This window comes from Prionailurus viverrinus, chromosome E2 (assembly GCF_022837055.1).
Source record: "Prionailurus viverrinus isolate Anna chromosome E2, UM_Priviv_1.0, whole genome shotgun sequence".
In the NCBI taxonomy this organism is placed as follows: domain Eukaryota; kingdom Metazoa; phylum Chordata; class Mammalia; order Carnivora; family Felidae; genus Prionailurus; species Prionailurus viverrinus.
The window spans coordinates 45,501,073-45,518,330 of record NC_062575.1 but is presented as its reverse complement, the minus strand read 5'-3'; the positions used below and the strand labels follow the sequence as shown (position 1 = coordinate 45,518,330).

At 38.5% G+C, this 17,258-nt stretch overlaps 1 protein-coding gene across 5 annotated transcripts in view; it reads right to left on the bottom strand.

The window, feature by feature from the left end:
• The window catches only part of ZNF461 (zinc finger protein 461), a 34,403-nt gene that overhangs the window by 5,056 nt on the left and 12,089 nt on the right, over positions 1-17,258 (bottom strand). For 2 of the 5 annotated variants that reach the window (XM_047836863.1, XM_047836864.1), the window contains 2 exons: positions 12,649-12,796; positions 11,717-11,812 (listed from right to left, as the gene is read on the bottom strand). The exons of 1 other annotated variant lie outside the window; for it this stretch is intronic. In XM_047836863.1, coding sequence (XP_047692819.1) covers positions 11,717-11,812; positions 12,649-12,766 — 214 coding nt within the window. In that variant the 5' untranslated portion in view covers positions 12,767-12,796. The remainder of the gene's footprint in view (positions 1-11,716; positions 11,813-12,648; positions 12,797-17,258) is intronic. 2 more of the 5 variants (XM_047836861.1, XM_047836862.1) reach the window with 1 other exon arrangement.

The following is a 17,258-nucleotide window of genomic DNA, read 5'->3' as shown; positions in this document are numbered from 1 at the left end:
TGTCCATTTTTACTGACTCTGTGTGTGTGTGTGTGTGTGTGTGTGTGTGTTAAAATTCATATAACATAAAATCTACCAGTTTCACCATTTTGAAGTATACCATTCAGTAACTTTTAATACATCCTCAATGTTGTATAACCATCAGATCACTAATTCCGGAAAACTCTCATCATGCCAAGAAGAACCCCATGCCCATGGTCATTTTCTATTCCCCTATTCTTCCCAGCCCTTGGCAACCACTAATCTGCTTTGTGTCTCTATGAATCTATTCTGACATTTCATACAAATGGAATCATACAATATGTGACCTTTTGGGTCTTTTTTCACTCTGAATAATGTTTTCAAGGATCAACCAGTACTTCATTCCTTTTTTATGGCCAAGTAATATTTCATTGTATAGATATACCATATATTGCTTATCCATTCATCAGTCAAGGGTCACTTGAGTTGTTTCTGGGTTGTATTGTTTTCTTTGTAGGAATTCTTAATATATTCTGAATACAACCAACATGTTGCAAATATCTTCTCACACTCTGGGGCTGGCACTTTCACTCTCTTAATAGTATGTTTTGATGTACAGAAGTTCTTAATTTTAAGGCAGTCTAATCCCAAGGTCATGAAAAATACTGTATTCTAGAAGCTTTTGCTATTTTACTTTTCATATGTAGATCTATAATCTACCTACATTACATTTTATGATGTGAGATAGGAATCAAGATGCCTAGTTTCTTTGTTGCTGTTGTTTTTTTTATTTAAAAAAATTTTTTTAATGTTTATTTTTGAGGGAGAGAGACAGAGCACGAGTGGGGGAGGGGCAAAAAGAGAGGGAGGGAGACACAGAGTCTGAAGCAGGCTCCAGGCTCTGAGCTGTCAGCACAGTGCCTGACGCAGGGCTCAAACTCATGAGCCATGAGACCATGATCTGAGCCAAAATCGAATGCTTAACTGACTAAGCCACCCAGGTGCCCCTAGAAGCCTAGTTTTTCATATATTTATCCAATTGGCTCAGCACCATTTACTGAAAAGACAGTACTGCCTACCTTTCTCTGTAATCCACTCCAATAAATATCTCAACTCCCATAATTATGTTGAAAAATTTCTAGCTAAAGTCACTAACAAAATCTCTTTGTCAAAATCAGTGCTCTAGTGCTACTCATCACTCTACTTGACTCATTAGCAGTATTTGACACAAATGATCAATCCCTTAGCTTCCTATATACCATATTCTCCTAGTTATCTTCCTACCTTTCTCTTTGTATTCAGTTCCCCTTAATGCATTTACTACCTGCCCTCTAACTATCAGAATGTCCCAGAACCCAGGCTCTGGCTAGCCATCAATCTATATACTCTTTCCCTGTAACAGGTCTGGCTTAAATTCTAGTCTTATACTCCTAAGTCTTAAATTTATAACTCTAGATTAAAAAAAATTCTTTAATTTATCTTTGAGAGTACAAGTAGGGGAGGGGCAGAGAGAGGGGGACAGAGGATCTGAAGAGGGCTTCATGCTGACAGCAGCGAGCTCGATGTAGGGCTCAAACCCACAAACCGTGAGATCATGACCTGAGCCAAAGTTGGTCACTCAACCGATTGAGCCATCCAGGTGGCCCTATAACTCTAAAATTTTGAACATAAAATTTAACATCTTAACTATTTCTAAGTATATAATTCAGTAGTGTTAAGTATGTTCACATTTTTGTACAACCAATCTCCAGAACTTTTTCAACTTGCAGAACTGAAACTCTGAGCTTACTAATAACTCCTCTCCACCCTTTCCTCCCCCCAGTTCCTGGCACCCACTATTCTACTTCTGTTTCTATGGATTTGATTACTCTGGATACTACATATCAGTGAAATCATACAGTATCTTTTTGTGACTGGTTTATTTCACTTAGCATAATGTCCTCAACATGCTAATCCATGTTGTAGTGTGTGTCAGAATACTTCCCTTTTAAGGCTGAATAACATTACATTATATATGTGTGTACACACACACACACACACACACACACACACACACACACACTTTGTTGATCCACTCATCTGTTGATGAACACCTAGGCTGCTTCCAACCTTTGGCTATTGTACATAATGCTGCTAAAAACATGGGTATACAAATAAAAAAGCATGAGTGGGGGAGGGGCAAAGAGAGAGGGAGGGAGACACAATCTGAAGCATTGAAATCATTCGTTAAAAAGAAATCATTAAAGTGAATGATTAAAATGAATAATTTCTGAATGATTGAAAGCTGCTGTTTTCAATTCTGTTGGTTATATATCCAGAAGTGGAATTGATGGATCATTTAGTAATTCTATTTTTGATTTTTTTTTTTTGAGGAACGATCATACTGTTTCACATACTGTTTGCAGGCCATTTGTTTATCTTCTTTGAAGAAATGTCTATTAAATTCCTTTCCCCCTTTTTTAATTGAGTTGTTCGGTTTCTTTGTTGTTGAGTTGTAGAATTTCTTTATACATTCTGAATATTAACCCCTTGTCAGATATATGATTTATAAATGTTTTCTCCTATTCCATAGGTTAACTTTTTATTTTATGTGTTCTTTTGTATATACTTCTGGTTTTTATCTTATCCCTGAGTTCCACATTAATCTAACTGCCTACTTGAAATCTTCAAATACTATGTAATAAGTGTTTCAATCATAACTTGTCCAGAGAGACCTTTCAATTCTCCCTTTTTTCATTACACTAGCTTAAACTCAGTAAATGCAACCACCTTTTTTACCAATACGTTAAGCCAAAGGCCTAGTTCTTTAATTCTTATCAAACTTACAATCCATTAGCAAGCATGGTCAACTTATTCTTTAATATGTATAATAACTTCTGATCAGTTATTACTATCATTTCTATCACAGTCTGAGCTACCACTGTTTTACTACTGCAGTCGCTCTCAAATTGGTCACCTGCTTACTTTCTTGTTCCACTAAGCACAACATATCTAAATGATTTCGTATAACTTTTGCTTTCAAATCCCTTTAATAGTTTCCCATGACATTTAGGAAAGAAAGATCCTTATAATGATCTATAAGATTCTATATTCTCTGTTTTCTATCTATCCCTCTGATAAAAATTTGTAGGGTACAACTAAAGCTGTACGTAGCAGCAAACTTATGGCCTTAAATGAAAATAGAAAAAAGAAATCATTAAAATGAATCATCCACATCCTGCAACCCCAGGGGCAGTGGTGTGCTGGTGAAGATTTAACAGCGGGTTCTCTGAAAGTAAATAAAAAGATAAGCAGATAGGTGACAGACAAATAAATAAGCAAATAAATAAAAAGTTCCTGAAAAAATAAAAATAAATGAATCATCTAAACATGTATCTCAAGAGGCTAGAAGAAGAATCGCAAACTAAAACCCCAAAAGTAGAATAAAGGAAAAAATAAAGATGGAGCAGAATAAATGAAACAAAAACAAATATAAAATAGAGAGGATTCCAGCAAGACTGATCAATAAAAATAGACTATCTTCCTTACAGATTACATGTGTACTACAAAAAAAAAAAAAAAAAATACAGTGGAGAAATGTGGCAAACATCAGCCAAACCAAGTGATCAAAGCTAACGTCACCAACAATGGGACAGAACGACATTATATGCCTCCTTAATGATACACTGAGAAGGATATACCACTAATGCAATAATTGTGCCAAGAATGTATAACCTGAATTCAATAAGGGGAAGGACATTCTATAAACTGGTCCATGTTCTTCAAAAGTACCAATGTCATGAAATACAAAGAAAGGTTGAGGAACTTTTCAGATTAAAGAGAAATGTAATGTGAAATCCCAAATCAAGTGAACAAAACAATATTGGGATAATTAGTGAATATGAATACAGACAATATATGAGGTAATAGTTTACATCAATGTAAAATTTCCTGAATTTATGAAATGTAAGAGAATATCTTCATTCTCAGAAAAGATAAGCTTAACTATTCAGGGTAATGAGACTTAACAGAAATGAAATAATAAAGCAAATATGGCAAAATATTAACAAGTGGTGAATCTAGGTGAATGGCATATGGGAGCTCTTTTGCTATTCTTGCATCTCTTAAGTCTAAAATTAATTTAAAATAAATTTCTATCTTATAAAAGAGAGACAGTACAAATAATCAACATTACAAGTGAAAATGGGGATATCATCACAGAAGGAAAGCCATCCCCTCATAGAGTTACATTCTAGTAGAATAACATCCAATAAATGATTACTAAATGAATCAGTGTGTCAGATGGAAAAAAAAAAAGGCTACAGAAAAATACATTAAGAAGGAAAGAGATATAGTTCCAAATAATGGAAGTGGGGTGTAATTTTATAGTAGTCAGAAAAGCCTTACTTCAGTGACATTTGAAGGGGGAAAAAAAACTGTAGGAGAGAAGACAGTGATGGCTATCTGGGGAAAGAGCAATCCATGCAGAGAATATAGCAAGTCCATAAAATGAAAGTTACATTGGCTTATTAGAGAAACAGCAAGGAGACTAGGATAGCTGAAATCAAGTAAGAGAAAACAGAGACCTGGAGACCAGAGAGATTCAATACAAATCTAATAAAACCCCTACAATGTTGCTTGAGGAGCTTGAAAAACTGATTCAAAAACATATTTGGAAAAACAAAGTTTAACAGCCAAAATACTACTAAAGAACAAAGTCAGAGCATTTATCCTACCTATGATAAAGACATCATAAAGACTTAAAAATTAAGACAATGTGGTATTTACACAGCACTTGACCCATAGAAAGACCAGAGGCAGACTCACATAGGAAGAATTACAGATCAATGATGAAAGAATAATTTAATAAATGATATTAGAACTAGCTATAGATATAAAGAAAATTACTCTGGTCCCCTACCATACACCATAAATAAACAAACTCTAAATGGATTAAAGACCTACAAATTAAAGGAAAAACTATAAAGCTTATCCAAGATCCAAGATGATCACAACAGCCAAGGTGTATGCCTGCCAGAAGTCAGCTTTATTTGTTCTCCTCCCTGTTGATACCAATAGATGAAGTGAATATGAAAACTGGTTGTTTCACTAAGTTGCTTTGGAAAGAGCACACAATGACAATTAAGAAAAAGCAAAAAAATACAAACAAACATGCTACTAGAAAAAGATTGGTGGTGGTGGTGGTGGTGGCAAAGTAAAAATGAAGTACTCCAAGGATGCCTGAGTGGCTCAATCAGTTAAGGATCAGACTTGTGATTTCAGCTCAAGTCATGATCCCATGGTTCGTAGGATCAAGCCCTGCAAAGGGCTCTGTCCTGACAGCACGGAGCCTGCTTGGGATTCTCTCTTTTCCTCTGTCTTTGCCCCTGCCCCATGCTCTCTCTCTAATACACTTAAAAAAAGAAAAAAAAATCCAGAAGTACTCCACATACACGCTGTCTTTATGATCTCCCACCTCCTTAAAGAAATCAAAGGAAATATCACAGAAAATGCATATTCTAAAGTTCATTCTGAAAAGATTTAAAATCTCAATTACAAAGATAGTGTAGACTCACTCTTTCCTGCCTCTCCCTTAAATAAAACTAAAAACCCTAGAAATTAACTACCACACAACAATAAAATAATTCTGAGAGCTGGAAGGAAGAAGGTTTATTGATTTGGATTCTCTGGCCTTGAGGAACTACCACATGGTGAGTTCTCTGGGTTTTCTTTTTTGTTTTTTTCCTGTTTATTTTTTAAATCCACTAAAATTAACACAGAATGTTAAATTTGTTTTAAGTGTACAATACAGGGATTCAACAATTCTATATATCACTCACTGCTCATCACAATTAAGTGTACGATTAATCCCCTTCACCTATTTCAGCCATCCTCCCTCTCACCTCCCCTCTGGTAACCATCAGTTTGTTCTCTGTATTTAAGAGTGTTTTTTGGATCTTTTTTTTCTTTGTTTTGTTTCTTAAATTCCACATATGAATGCAATCATGTATTTGTTTTTCTCTATTTCATTTAGCATTATACCCTCTAGATCTATCCATGTTGTTGCAACTGGCAAGATTTCATTCTTTTTTGTGGCTGAGTAATATCCCATAGTATATATACACCACATCTTCATCAGTTCATCTATTAATGGACACTTGGTTTGCTTCCATATCCTGGCTATTGTAAATAATGCTGCAATATACATATTGCATATATGTACATATATCTTTTCATATTAGTGTTTTCATATTCCTTGTGTAAACACCCAGTAGTGTAATTACTGGATCATATGGGAATTCTATTTCTAATTTTTTGAGGAAATTTCATACTGCTTTCCACAGTGGCTGTACCAGTGTGCACTCCCACCAGGAGGGTTCCTTTGTCTCCAAATCCTAACACTTGTTTCTTGTTTTAGATTTTAGCCATTCTGATAGATGTAAGGTGGTATCAATCTCATTGTGGTTTTGAATTACATTTCCCTGATGATCAGTAACGGTGAACATGTTTTCAAGTGTCTGTTGGCCATCTGTATGTCTTTTTTGAAGAAATGTCTATTCATGTCTTCTTCCCAATTTTTAATTGGATAATTTGGTTTTGGGTGTTGAGTTGTATTAGTTCTTTACCTATTTTGGATACTAGCCCTTTATTGGATATGTCATTTGCAAATTTCAGTAGATTGTCTTTTAGTTTTGTTGATTGTTTCCTTTGCTGTGTAGAAGCTTTTTACTTTGATGAAGTCCCAATAGTTTATTTCTCTTGCATCAGGCGACATATCTAGAAAAATGCTGCCATGGCCAATGTCAGAGAAATTACTGCCTGTGTTCTCTTCTAGGATTTTTATGGTTTCAGGTCTCATTTTTAGGTCTTTAACCCATTTTGAATTTATTCATGTGTATGATGTAAGAAAGCAGTCCAGTTTCATTCTTTTGCATGTAGCTGTCCAGTTTTCCCAACACCGTTTGTTGCAGAGATGGTCTTTTTCTCATTGGGTATGTGTGCTTCCTTTGTCCTAGATAAATTGACCATATAGTTGTGGGTTTATGTCTGGATCTTCTATTCTGTTCCACTGATCTATGTGTCTAATTTTGTGTCAGGACCATAATGTTTTGGTTACTACAACTTGTTGTGTATGTTGAAATCAGCTATTTTCTCCTCAGATACATTTTCTCCTTTTATCCTCTCTTCTTCTTCTGGGATCCCTACAATGTGAATATTATTATGCTTGATGGTATTACTGAGTTCCCTTAATCTATTTTCATTTTTTATTATTCTTTTTTTCTTTCTCCTGTTCAGCTTAATTGCTTTCCATTATTCTGTCCTCCAGGTCATTGATCCATTCTTCTGCTTCCTCTAGTCTACTATTTATTCTATGTAGTGTATTATTAATCTAAGTTGAGTTCTTCATCTCCGATTGGTTCTTTTTAAATGTTTTCTATCTCTTGATTGAGGGTCTGAGTTCCTCCATCCACTCTTTTCACAAGCCCAGTGATTATCTTTATGACCATTACTTCAAAAAAATTTTTAATGTTTATTTTTGAGAGAGACAGAACATGAGCGGGGGAGGGGCAGAGACAGAGGGGGAGACACAGAATCTGAAACAGGCTCCAGGCTCTGAGCTGTCAGCACAGAGCCCGACTTGGGGCTTGAACTCCAGAACAGTGAGATTATGACCTGAGCTGAAGTCGAATGCTCAAACGACTGAGCCACCCAAGTGCCCCTATGACCATTACTTTAAATTCTCTATCAAGCGTATTACTTATCTCCATTTCACTCATGTCTCTTGCTGTGATTTTTGTCCTGTTCTTTTAACTGGGACATATTCCCCTAGCTCTCTGTGTCTGTTTCTATGTGTTAGGAAAGTCAGCCATGTCTCCTCTTGAAAGTGGGGCTTATTTTTTTTAATGTTCATTCATTTATTTTGAAAGAGAGAGAACACGAGCAGAGGATGGGGAGAGAAAGAGAGAGAGAATCCCAAGCAGGCTCCACGCTGCCAGCACACAATCCAGTGCAGGGCTTGAATTCATGAACCTATGAGATCATGGCCTAAGCCAAAATCAAGAGTCAGACGCTTAACTGACTGAGCCACCTAGGTGCCAGAAAGTGGTGGCCTTATAACGAGGTCCTGTTGTTCCCTCAGTGTAGTATCCTCAGTTTACCAGAATCTGGCACTTTAGGGGTGTCTCCTATGTGTGTCACATGTACCCTATTGCTGTAGCTGAGCCACATTTACCTCCAGTCTAGTCATCTGCAAAGGTTCTCTTTGCCTGTTCTGAGCAGATCTTGGCGCCTGTGTTGTTAGTGGGCTTTGTTCTGAGCAGAGCTTGGTGCCTGTGTTGTTAGTGGGCCAGTCTGGGGCTTGAGGGTTTGCCAGAGATGCAGTAGCACCAAACTTCAAGACACTCTCTTTGTGTTATTTCCTGAGAGGCTTTCATTGGTGGGCAGGGCCAGCAGTCAGACCAGATGCCAGCCCCCCACCCACTGCTGGGCCCAAGTTCGAACTGGTGTGTGTGGTTATCTTCCCATTTCCAGGGCAGGAGTCACTTTGAAGTGGTGCTGGCCCCTGTTGGAGGCACTTACACAGTCACGCTTGTGGCCCCACTTTGGAGACTCCTGCCAGGCCAGGTTGGAGGGGCAAGATCCATAGGAGAACATGGGGGAAGGCATGCAGTGTGAGCAAGGTTTGCACTGGTCTGCAGTGGAAGAGGACCTGTAGCTACTCTAGAGAACAGCTGAGGGCAAGTCCACTGTTAGCAAGGGACAGGGCATAGTGTCCTTGGCAAAGTAGGTGGAGAGTGTGCATACTGTGCTGGTTCTTGCAAGTATCTCTGCTGGGAATCAGGGAGGGAAACGGTGCCCACCAGCTCTTTTGTTCTTGGAGAAGTCTCCCGCAGGTCCCTGCCCCTCCAACACACATTCTGAGATTAGCAAATAAATCCCCCTATGTATCCAAGGTGTTTTTCAAATTGCTGCTTCTATGCTATATCTCACCAGGGCTGTTTGTTATGCTGTCTCTTTAAGGGTGGGGATTCAGTATCCTATCACTGTCCTTGCTCTCCCAGAGTTGAGCCTGCTGAATTTTTAAAGTTCCAGGTATTAGGTGCCACTGATTTAAGAACTTGTGAAGTTAAGCCCCTCTGGCTTTCAAAGCCAAATATTATGGGGATTCATCTTCCCAGTGTGGGTCTCCCATGCCCGGGATGCCTAGGGTGGGGTCTGCTCCTCTTCCTTGTCATTGCCTGTGGTGTCCCTCCCTCCAGCAGACAGTCTTGCAGGTCAGTTTAGCTCCTGCCCACATCTTCGCCCTTCCCACCCTTTTCAATGTGGTGGCTTCCCTACACTTAGCTGTGGACAGTCTGTTTTGGCAGTCTTCAGGTCATTCTCTGGGTTATTCACACTGATGTAGGTGTTACCCAGGTGTATCTGTGGGACAAGGTGAGCTTAGGATCCTCTTATTTTACGATCATCCCAGGAGATTTTTCCCTGGGTTTTCTTTTTATCTCTCATATACCCCCATAATGGGCACTGGACAGCAGGCCTGCAACCAATAACGGGTGTGCGTGCGCATACACACACCTAGAGAAAGCTACTCTATCTAGCCAAAAGACCAGGAGCAGGGAAGCCCAACAGACTTAGTGGGATTCCTAGCACTTGCTCCACAACCTAGATCCTAGCAACAGTTTCATCAGCTGGCTGCAGAAGCGGCAAGAATTCTCAGTGACCGATCTACCACTAACAGCAGCAAGAGAAAGTCTCTTGATGTACAAGCTCCCACTTCACAACCAGGGCACTGGCTGACAGACTGATTCACCCAGAAAGGTACTATTAGCAGAGTGTTGCATCTCCCTGTGTCCTCTGCCCAGTGACATAAGGAAATCCATGCCCAGTGGCTTCTGTATCTCAGTGAAGCTCAATGTATCTCAATGGCTTCTGCCTCCCTCATCCCACACAAGGTAGCCCAGCTACACTGGGGATCCACAGTAGCTTTCTGTCTCTGCAGATATCACCATTGAGCAGGAGTCCCGGCAGTACCAGAATATAAAGCATATCAGAATAGTATTGAAAGGGCTCTGAAAACTAAGCTGTACAGCTAAAATTAAGCTGTACAGCTTTACTAAGCTGTAAAGACTACAAAAGTAGGCCAGATCTATGCACTAAACCTAACAGCAAGACTTCTGCTAACATAGGAGATTTCAATAGATTTAAGTAGACTCAAGACTCTCTTGGGGTGACTGGGTGGCTCAGTCGGTTAAGCATCCAACTTTGGCTCAGGTCATGATCTCGTGATTTGTGAGTTCGAGCCCCACATTGGGCTCTATGCTGACAGCTCGGAGCCTGGAGCCTGGAGCCTGCTTTGGATCCTGTGTCTCCTCTCTCTGTTCCTCCCCTGCTTGCGCTATCTTCTCTCTCAAAAATAAATAAAGGTTAAAAAAATTAAAAGAAAAAAGACTCTCTTAACATAATAACTAAAATGTCTAGGATACAACAAGTCACTTGTCATACCAAAAAAAGGCATGGCCAGGCATCAAAAACTGATAGAAGAATGACACTTTAAAGGAAAACAAAACATTTAGGAGAGTAGGTATCATTTTTCCATGATTCCCTCCATATTAGTTTCTTAGAGCTGATATAACAAAGAACAAAGCTGATGTGGCTTAAAACAAGAGAAATATACACAGTTCTGGAGCATTTATACTGAATCGCAGATATCATCAAAGACCTCTAATGTGTAGAATGGACCTGCCCTTGGCCTCCAGGACCCTACACTTTCCTAGATGACCTCCTTCCTTCCCAGTCATCCCTCTGCCATCTCTACTTCCTCAATGTAATTTTCTTTAACTTTACCAATTTCTAATCAATCTTAATTTTTCCTACTATAACATTAGAACATAGTTCTTGATCCACTACTGTTAACACATAAAAAAAGATATTCTTGTCACCCAGTAAAGCAACTCATAGGCATTTTTAAAAATTAATAAACACTCTATTGATTGTGTCCTTTGATGAATAGAAGTTTTTAAGTCTGGTGTACTCCCATTTATCTATTTTTGATTTGGTTATCTATACCTTGCTTGGTGTCATATCCCAGAAATCACTGCCAAATCCAATGTCATGAAACTTTTTCCCTAAGTTCTCTTCTAGTTTTGGGTCTTACATTTAGTTCTTTGATCCATTTTGAGTTAATTTTTATATATGGTATAAGGTATGGATCCAACTTTATTCTTTGGCATGCGGATATCCAGTTTTCCCTACACCATTTGTTAATGATACAGTCCTTTCATGGTCTTGGTACCCTTGTCTGAAATCATCTGGTCATATAGCTGAGGGTTTATTTCCAGACTTTCTATTCTATTCCACTGATCTATACGTCTGTCTTTATGCCAGTACTACTACACTGTTTGTTTACATAATGCTGTAATTAGGTTTTTTTTTATTTTTTTTAACATTTAATTATTTTTGAGACAGAGAGAGAGAGAGAGAGAGAGCACGAACAGGGGAGGATCAGAGAAAGAGGGAGACACAGAATCTGAAACAGGCTCCAGGCTCTGAGCTGTCAGCACAGAGCCCGACGCGGGGCTCGAACCCACGGACCGCGAGATCATGACCTGAGCCGAAGTCGGATGCTTAACCGACTGAGCCACCCAGGCACCCCTGTAATTAGTTTTGAAATCAGATTTTCCCTAATGTGTCTAAAATAACTTTCCCAGCGTAACATTCTGACCACTTGGCCTACTCCTTGGAACAGCTTCCTGCTTCCTGATCATTGCTTACTCACCTGGGCACTGTTCTCCTGTCACTTCCCTCACAACCATCCAGGGCTCCTTCCCTTGCTCTAATGAAGAGATCACAGCCGGCTTAGAAATAGAAAGTCCTGGTTATAAGAAAAGAAATGGAGATGAAGTGGAAATCAAAGTACCCAAATACTATGATTCAGAACTGATCAAAATAAATAAACTATAGCACAACATGACACTTGATAAACTCTACAGAATAAAAAAGAAAAAATTAAACACTCATATTTAGGTAAACTCAAGATTAAAAAAAAACACAAATAAATAGGTGATAAAATGCTGCTTAAATTTGATAAGATTTCTGTCCCTACTTTGCTATGAGGAAAAAAAAAAAAACAGCTTCCTGAGTATCCTTATTTCAGATATTTTTCAATGATATGTGAAAAGTTCTTAGACTGTAACTCCCAAATGCAAATTGTTTAAAAGACAGCACATTAGTTGTAGGAAATGGAAGTGTTCATTTGAGCACTAAATAGTAAGTGATACTTCTTGATGCAGCCCATTGCTACATTAATTGGGAAAGCTATTTAGTTTTAACCTATGCTAGGGCACCTGCAGGTTTAGTACAGTGCAAATGAAAACAAAAGATGAAGTGGTGTCTTTGACCACTGAACTAATTAATAATTAATTAATATTAAGTTAATATTAAATAATTAAGCATAAACTTTCCTGGTACAGAATTCCAATTCTGTTCTTTAATTATCAAGGAAGAATGTCAATTGTAAGTACCAGAGGAAGGTGTAAGGATGGGGAAAAGGGAAAATGAATGTGCACCTCTATCTAGGTGTGCTCATTTCTCTGCAAAGAGAAAAGTCACCTAGTTATTTGAAAAGTAGCCCTAACATGCATGGGAAAGAAAGCAGAAAACAAGAAACCAAGAAACACATTCTAAATTATAAGAGGCAGATAATTTTACCCAGTGAAACCAAGTTGCTATAGTTCTCCAACATCACATCTTTGTACAAACTCCTCTGCATAGAGTTCAGGCATTCCCATTCCTCCTGAGAGACATCTATAGCCACATCTTTGAACATCACCAACCCCTAAAATGACAAATCACAGTACTATTTTTGAAATTATAAGAAATATTTTTCAAAAGGAAGGAGAGGTGCTAAAAGAAAACATGCAAGACAGGAGTAGGGTATATAGTGGATAGTGAGTATATAGGCAAAGGTTGGAAGCTTGTAACGTGTCAAAAAGGGATTCAGGGCACCTGGGGGCTCTAGTCGGTCAAGCGTCTAACTTCAGCTCAGGTCATCATGATCTCACAGTTCATGTGTTCAAGCCCCCTCATTGGGCTCTCTGCTGTCAGCACAGAACCGCTTTGGATCCTCTGCCCCGCCTTTCTCTGTCCCTCCCCTGCTCATGCTCTCTCTCTCAAAAATAAACTAAAAAAGGGTTCAGTGGGACTCACGTGGAGTGCCTACAGGTTCTTAAAAATTCAATTTCTGGGGGCGCCTGGGTGGCGCAGTCGGTTAAGCGTCCGACTTCAGCCAGGTCACGATATCGCGCTCCATGAGTTCGAGCCCCGTGTCAGGCTCTGGGCTGATGGCTCAGAGCCTGGAGCCTGTTTCCGATTCTGTGTCTCCCTCTCTCTCTGCCCCTCCCCCGTTCATGCTCTGTCTCTCTCTGTCCCAAAAATAAATAAAAACGTTGAAAAAAAATTAAAAAAAAACAAATTCAATTTCTGCAGGGGCGCCTGGGTGGCTCAGTCTGTTAAGCGTCCGACTTCGGCTCAGGTCATGATCTCGCGGTCCGCGAGTTTGAGCCCCGCGTGGGGCTCTGGGCTGATGGCTCAGAGCCTGGAGCCTGCTTCCGATTCTGTGTTTCCCTCTCTCTCTGCCCCTCCCCCGTTCATGCTGTGTCTCTCTCTGTCTCAAAAATAAATAAACGTTAAAAAAAAAAATTTTAAAAAAAATTAAATTTCTGCAGACACATCCCTTACACACGGTGGAAAACTGTCATCTAGAAATTTAAAAAATAAGTAGAAGTTCCCAACTAAGTTAAATAGCTGGAAATTTTTTAATCTTTCCAGATGTGTCATGAAAACCTCCATCTTGAGAAAAAGGACTTGAAGATTTTTCTTCATTATTATGATTCATGTCATAAGCATTTTTTACTTTTCAGGCAAATTCTTTAGTAAATATCTAGTATAGCTTGTATTTTCCAAGGATAGATAGAACAACATTTCCCATCCCATATGCCCTTCTTCAGTGTAATCTGGACATGCCCCCACACTATTTGTATAGGAACTATGTTCTCTGCCCCTGAACCGGATCCTGAGAAAACAAGTTAACTTACTCAACTTAAAGTATAGCAGAAATGACTTCTGAAGCTAGAATATAAAAATGTTTCCCTATCCAGTGAGAACCTACACCAATTCCTATAATGTAGATTTGAAAAAGTAAAAATTGTGGAAAAATTCGAAGATTTCTCATGTGTGATTCAATTAACCATTTCTTCCCTGACAACAGCACTTCCAGTGAGGACATCTTAGCTGGGTGGCTGGTTTTTCTCCTACAGTCTCAATCTCACATTGTCCTCTCTGCTCCTCAGTGCTGGTGCCAACAACTGTCCCGCCTTCTCTAAAATCTAATGTCATCATTTTATCAGACTATACATGCATTATTTCTACTTATTATAGTGATTAGCTGACATCCGGCTTTTTCCCCCCTAGGAATTTTACTCCTGGCTCAGTGCCACTATCTCCAATACTACTCCTACATTAATTTCAGTAATTTCAAATATCTATATAAGTATTCCATCTATTATCCTGGCCTCCCAATTCTCTCACCTCCTCTCCAATGATCTTGCCTTCCTCTCTAGTTTACTCTTCAGGTCACTACCCTAGTAACTGCAACATCTCCAAAATATCAAGTGTCCTTCTCTCTGGTCACCTTTATTATTATTTTTTAATGTTTTATTTTATTTTAGGGAGAGAAAGCAGGGGAGGGGCAGAGAGAGAGAGGGAGACAGAGGATCCAAAGCAGGCTCTGCACTGACAGCAGAAAGTCCAATGTGGGGCTCAAACTCACCAATGACGGGATCATGACCTGTGCCAAAGTCGGACGCCTAATTGACTGAGCCACCTAGCTAGGCGCCCCACCTTTTTTTTTTTTAATCATTTAATTTCTTTTGAGAGAAAGAGAGAGACAACATGCGTGCATGAACAGGGGACGGGCAGAGAGAGAGGGAGAGGGAATTCCAAGCAGGTTCTGTGCTGTTACAGTGCAATCTCTGGTCACCTTTACATTGTCACTCACCCCACTCATACCTCTTCTCTTCTTACCCAACTTAAATTCTATGTTCAACTAATCATCTAACTTCATAATGACTGCTAAGATGAACTTCCTTTTCATACTTGTTTACCAAAGCCTGAATCCTAATAAATCTCTTTTCTTACTCTGTCACTGTATCTATGTAGCCAAACATGACTAGAAAAAATAACCAACCTTAATGACAGGTTTTCATTTTTATATTTTATTTTCCTTTCTTAAATGGTTCAGAACAACAACAACAAAAAAGATAAACATTCAGAGGTCTTATTCCCAACCCTTTCCTTTCCATTGTCTCCCACCTCCTAACCGCTATAGATGAGCAATTTTATAAGGTTTTTTTTGTATGTCTTTGCAAAGTTTTTAAGCAATTATAAATACATATGTATGTATAATTTTTCACACTTTTACACAAAAGGTAACGTACTATAATATATACATTGTTCTGTATTTGATTTTTGAATTCTAAGGTTAATGGTTTCCTTATTTTCCTATAGGTACATATCACCCATTTTTTGTATTTATCATAGTTTATTTAACCAGGCATCTATAAATGGACACTTGGTTGTTTCTAATCTTTTGCTATAATAAGCAACAGTGCAATGAATACTTCTATAAATGTGTCATTTTGTATATACACAGATATATCTGTAACAGAAAATCTCAGAAATCAAATTGCTAGGTCAAAATGGAAAACACACTTGTAATTTTGGTAGATGCTATCAAATTTGCCCTCCACAGCAGCTGGACGATTTTCTCAGATACCAGCAATATATGAGAGTAACTGTTTCCTCACAGCAAAGCCAGAAAAGTTTTTTTTCAAAATATTTTGTTTTTATCCATTTAATAAGGTAAAGAAATTGTATGTCAGTAGAATTTTAATTGGTATTTCTTGAATTATTTATTGAGTATTTTTTTTTAATTTTTTTTCAACGTTTATTTATTTTGGGGACAGAGAGACAGAGCATGAACGGGGGATGGGCAGAGAGAGAGGGAGACACAGAATCAGAAACAGGCTCTAGGCTCTGAGCCATCAGCCCAGAGCCTGACGCGGGGCTCGAACTCACAGACCGCGAGATCGTGACCTGGCTGAAGTCGGACGCTTAACCGACTGCGCCACCCAGGCGCCCCTTATTGAGTATTTTTAAAGGGCTTTTTATGTTTCTTTTCCTGTGAAAACTCTGTTCATATACTTTGACTCTATCCTACTGGGCTGTTGGTCTCTTTTTTAAATTTCTTAGTCTTTATAGGGGTGTCTGGATAGCTCAGTTGGTTAAGCATCTGACTTTGGCTCAGGTCATGATCTCATGGTTTGTGAGTTTGAGCTCCCTGTCAGGCTCTATGCTGACAGCTCAGAGCCTGGAGCCTGCTTTATATTCTGTGTGTGTGTCTCTCTCTCTGCCCCTCCCCCACTCGTGTGCACTCTCTCTCAAAAATAAATGTTAAAAAAATTAAAAAATAATAAATTTCTTAGTGTTTATAAATTAGATAAGTTTAGCATCTGTACATGAATTGTAAATACCTTCCCAATTTTGTAATTTCTCTTCTGACTTTGCTTACCAGTGTTTCTTGCCATACATAAGTTTTTTTATTTTTATGTAGTCAAATTTGTTAATACTTTCTCTTTTAGTTCCTACAATTTTGAGTCTTAGTTAGGCAGTCCTTCCTCATATCAAAGTTATGAAGGAATTCTCCCATGTTTTAATCTGGTAATGTTATAATTGCATTTTAAAAACTTAAATGACTCAATTTAATTGGAGCTTATCCTATATGGTACATGAGATAAAGACTGGGCTTATTATGTTCCAACATGGCTACCTAGCTATCCAATACCATTCATCAAGTCTATCTTTAACCAAGGAGGTAAAAGAACTATACCATGGAAACTGTAAGATGCTGATGAAAGAAAAGTGAAGAAGACACATCTGAAAAGATATTCTATGCATAAGGAAATGGAAGAATTAACATTGTTAAAATGTCCACACTACTCAAAGGAATCTACAGATTCAATGTAATCCTTCAAATCCCAGTGGCATTTTTCACAGAAATACAACAAACAATCCTAAAATTTGCACGGAACCACCAAAGACCTCAAATAACCAAAACAATGTTGAGAAAAAGGAACAAAGCTGGAGACATCACATGTCCTAATTTCAAACCACATTACAAAGCTATCGTAATCAAAATAGTATGGTACTGGCATAAAAACAGACACACAGATCAATGAAACAGAACAGGGAACCCAAATACC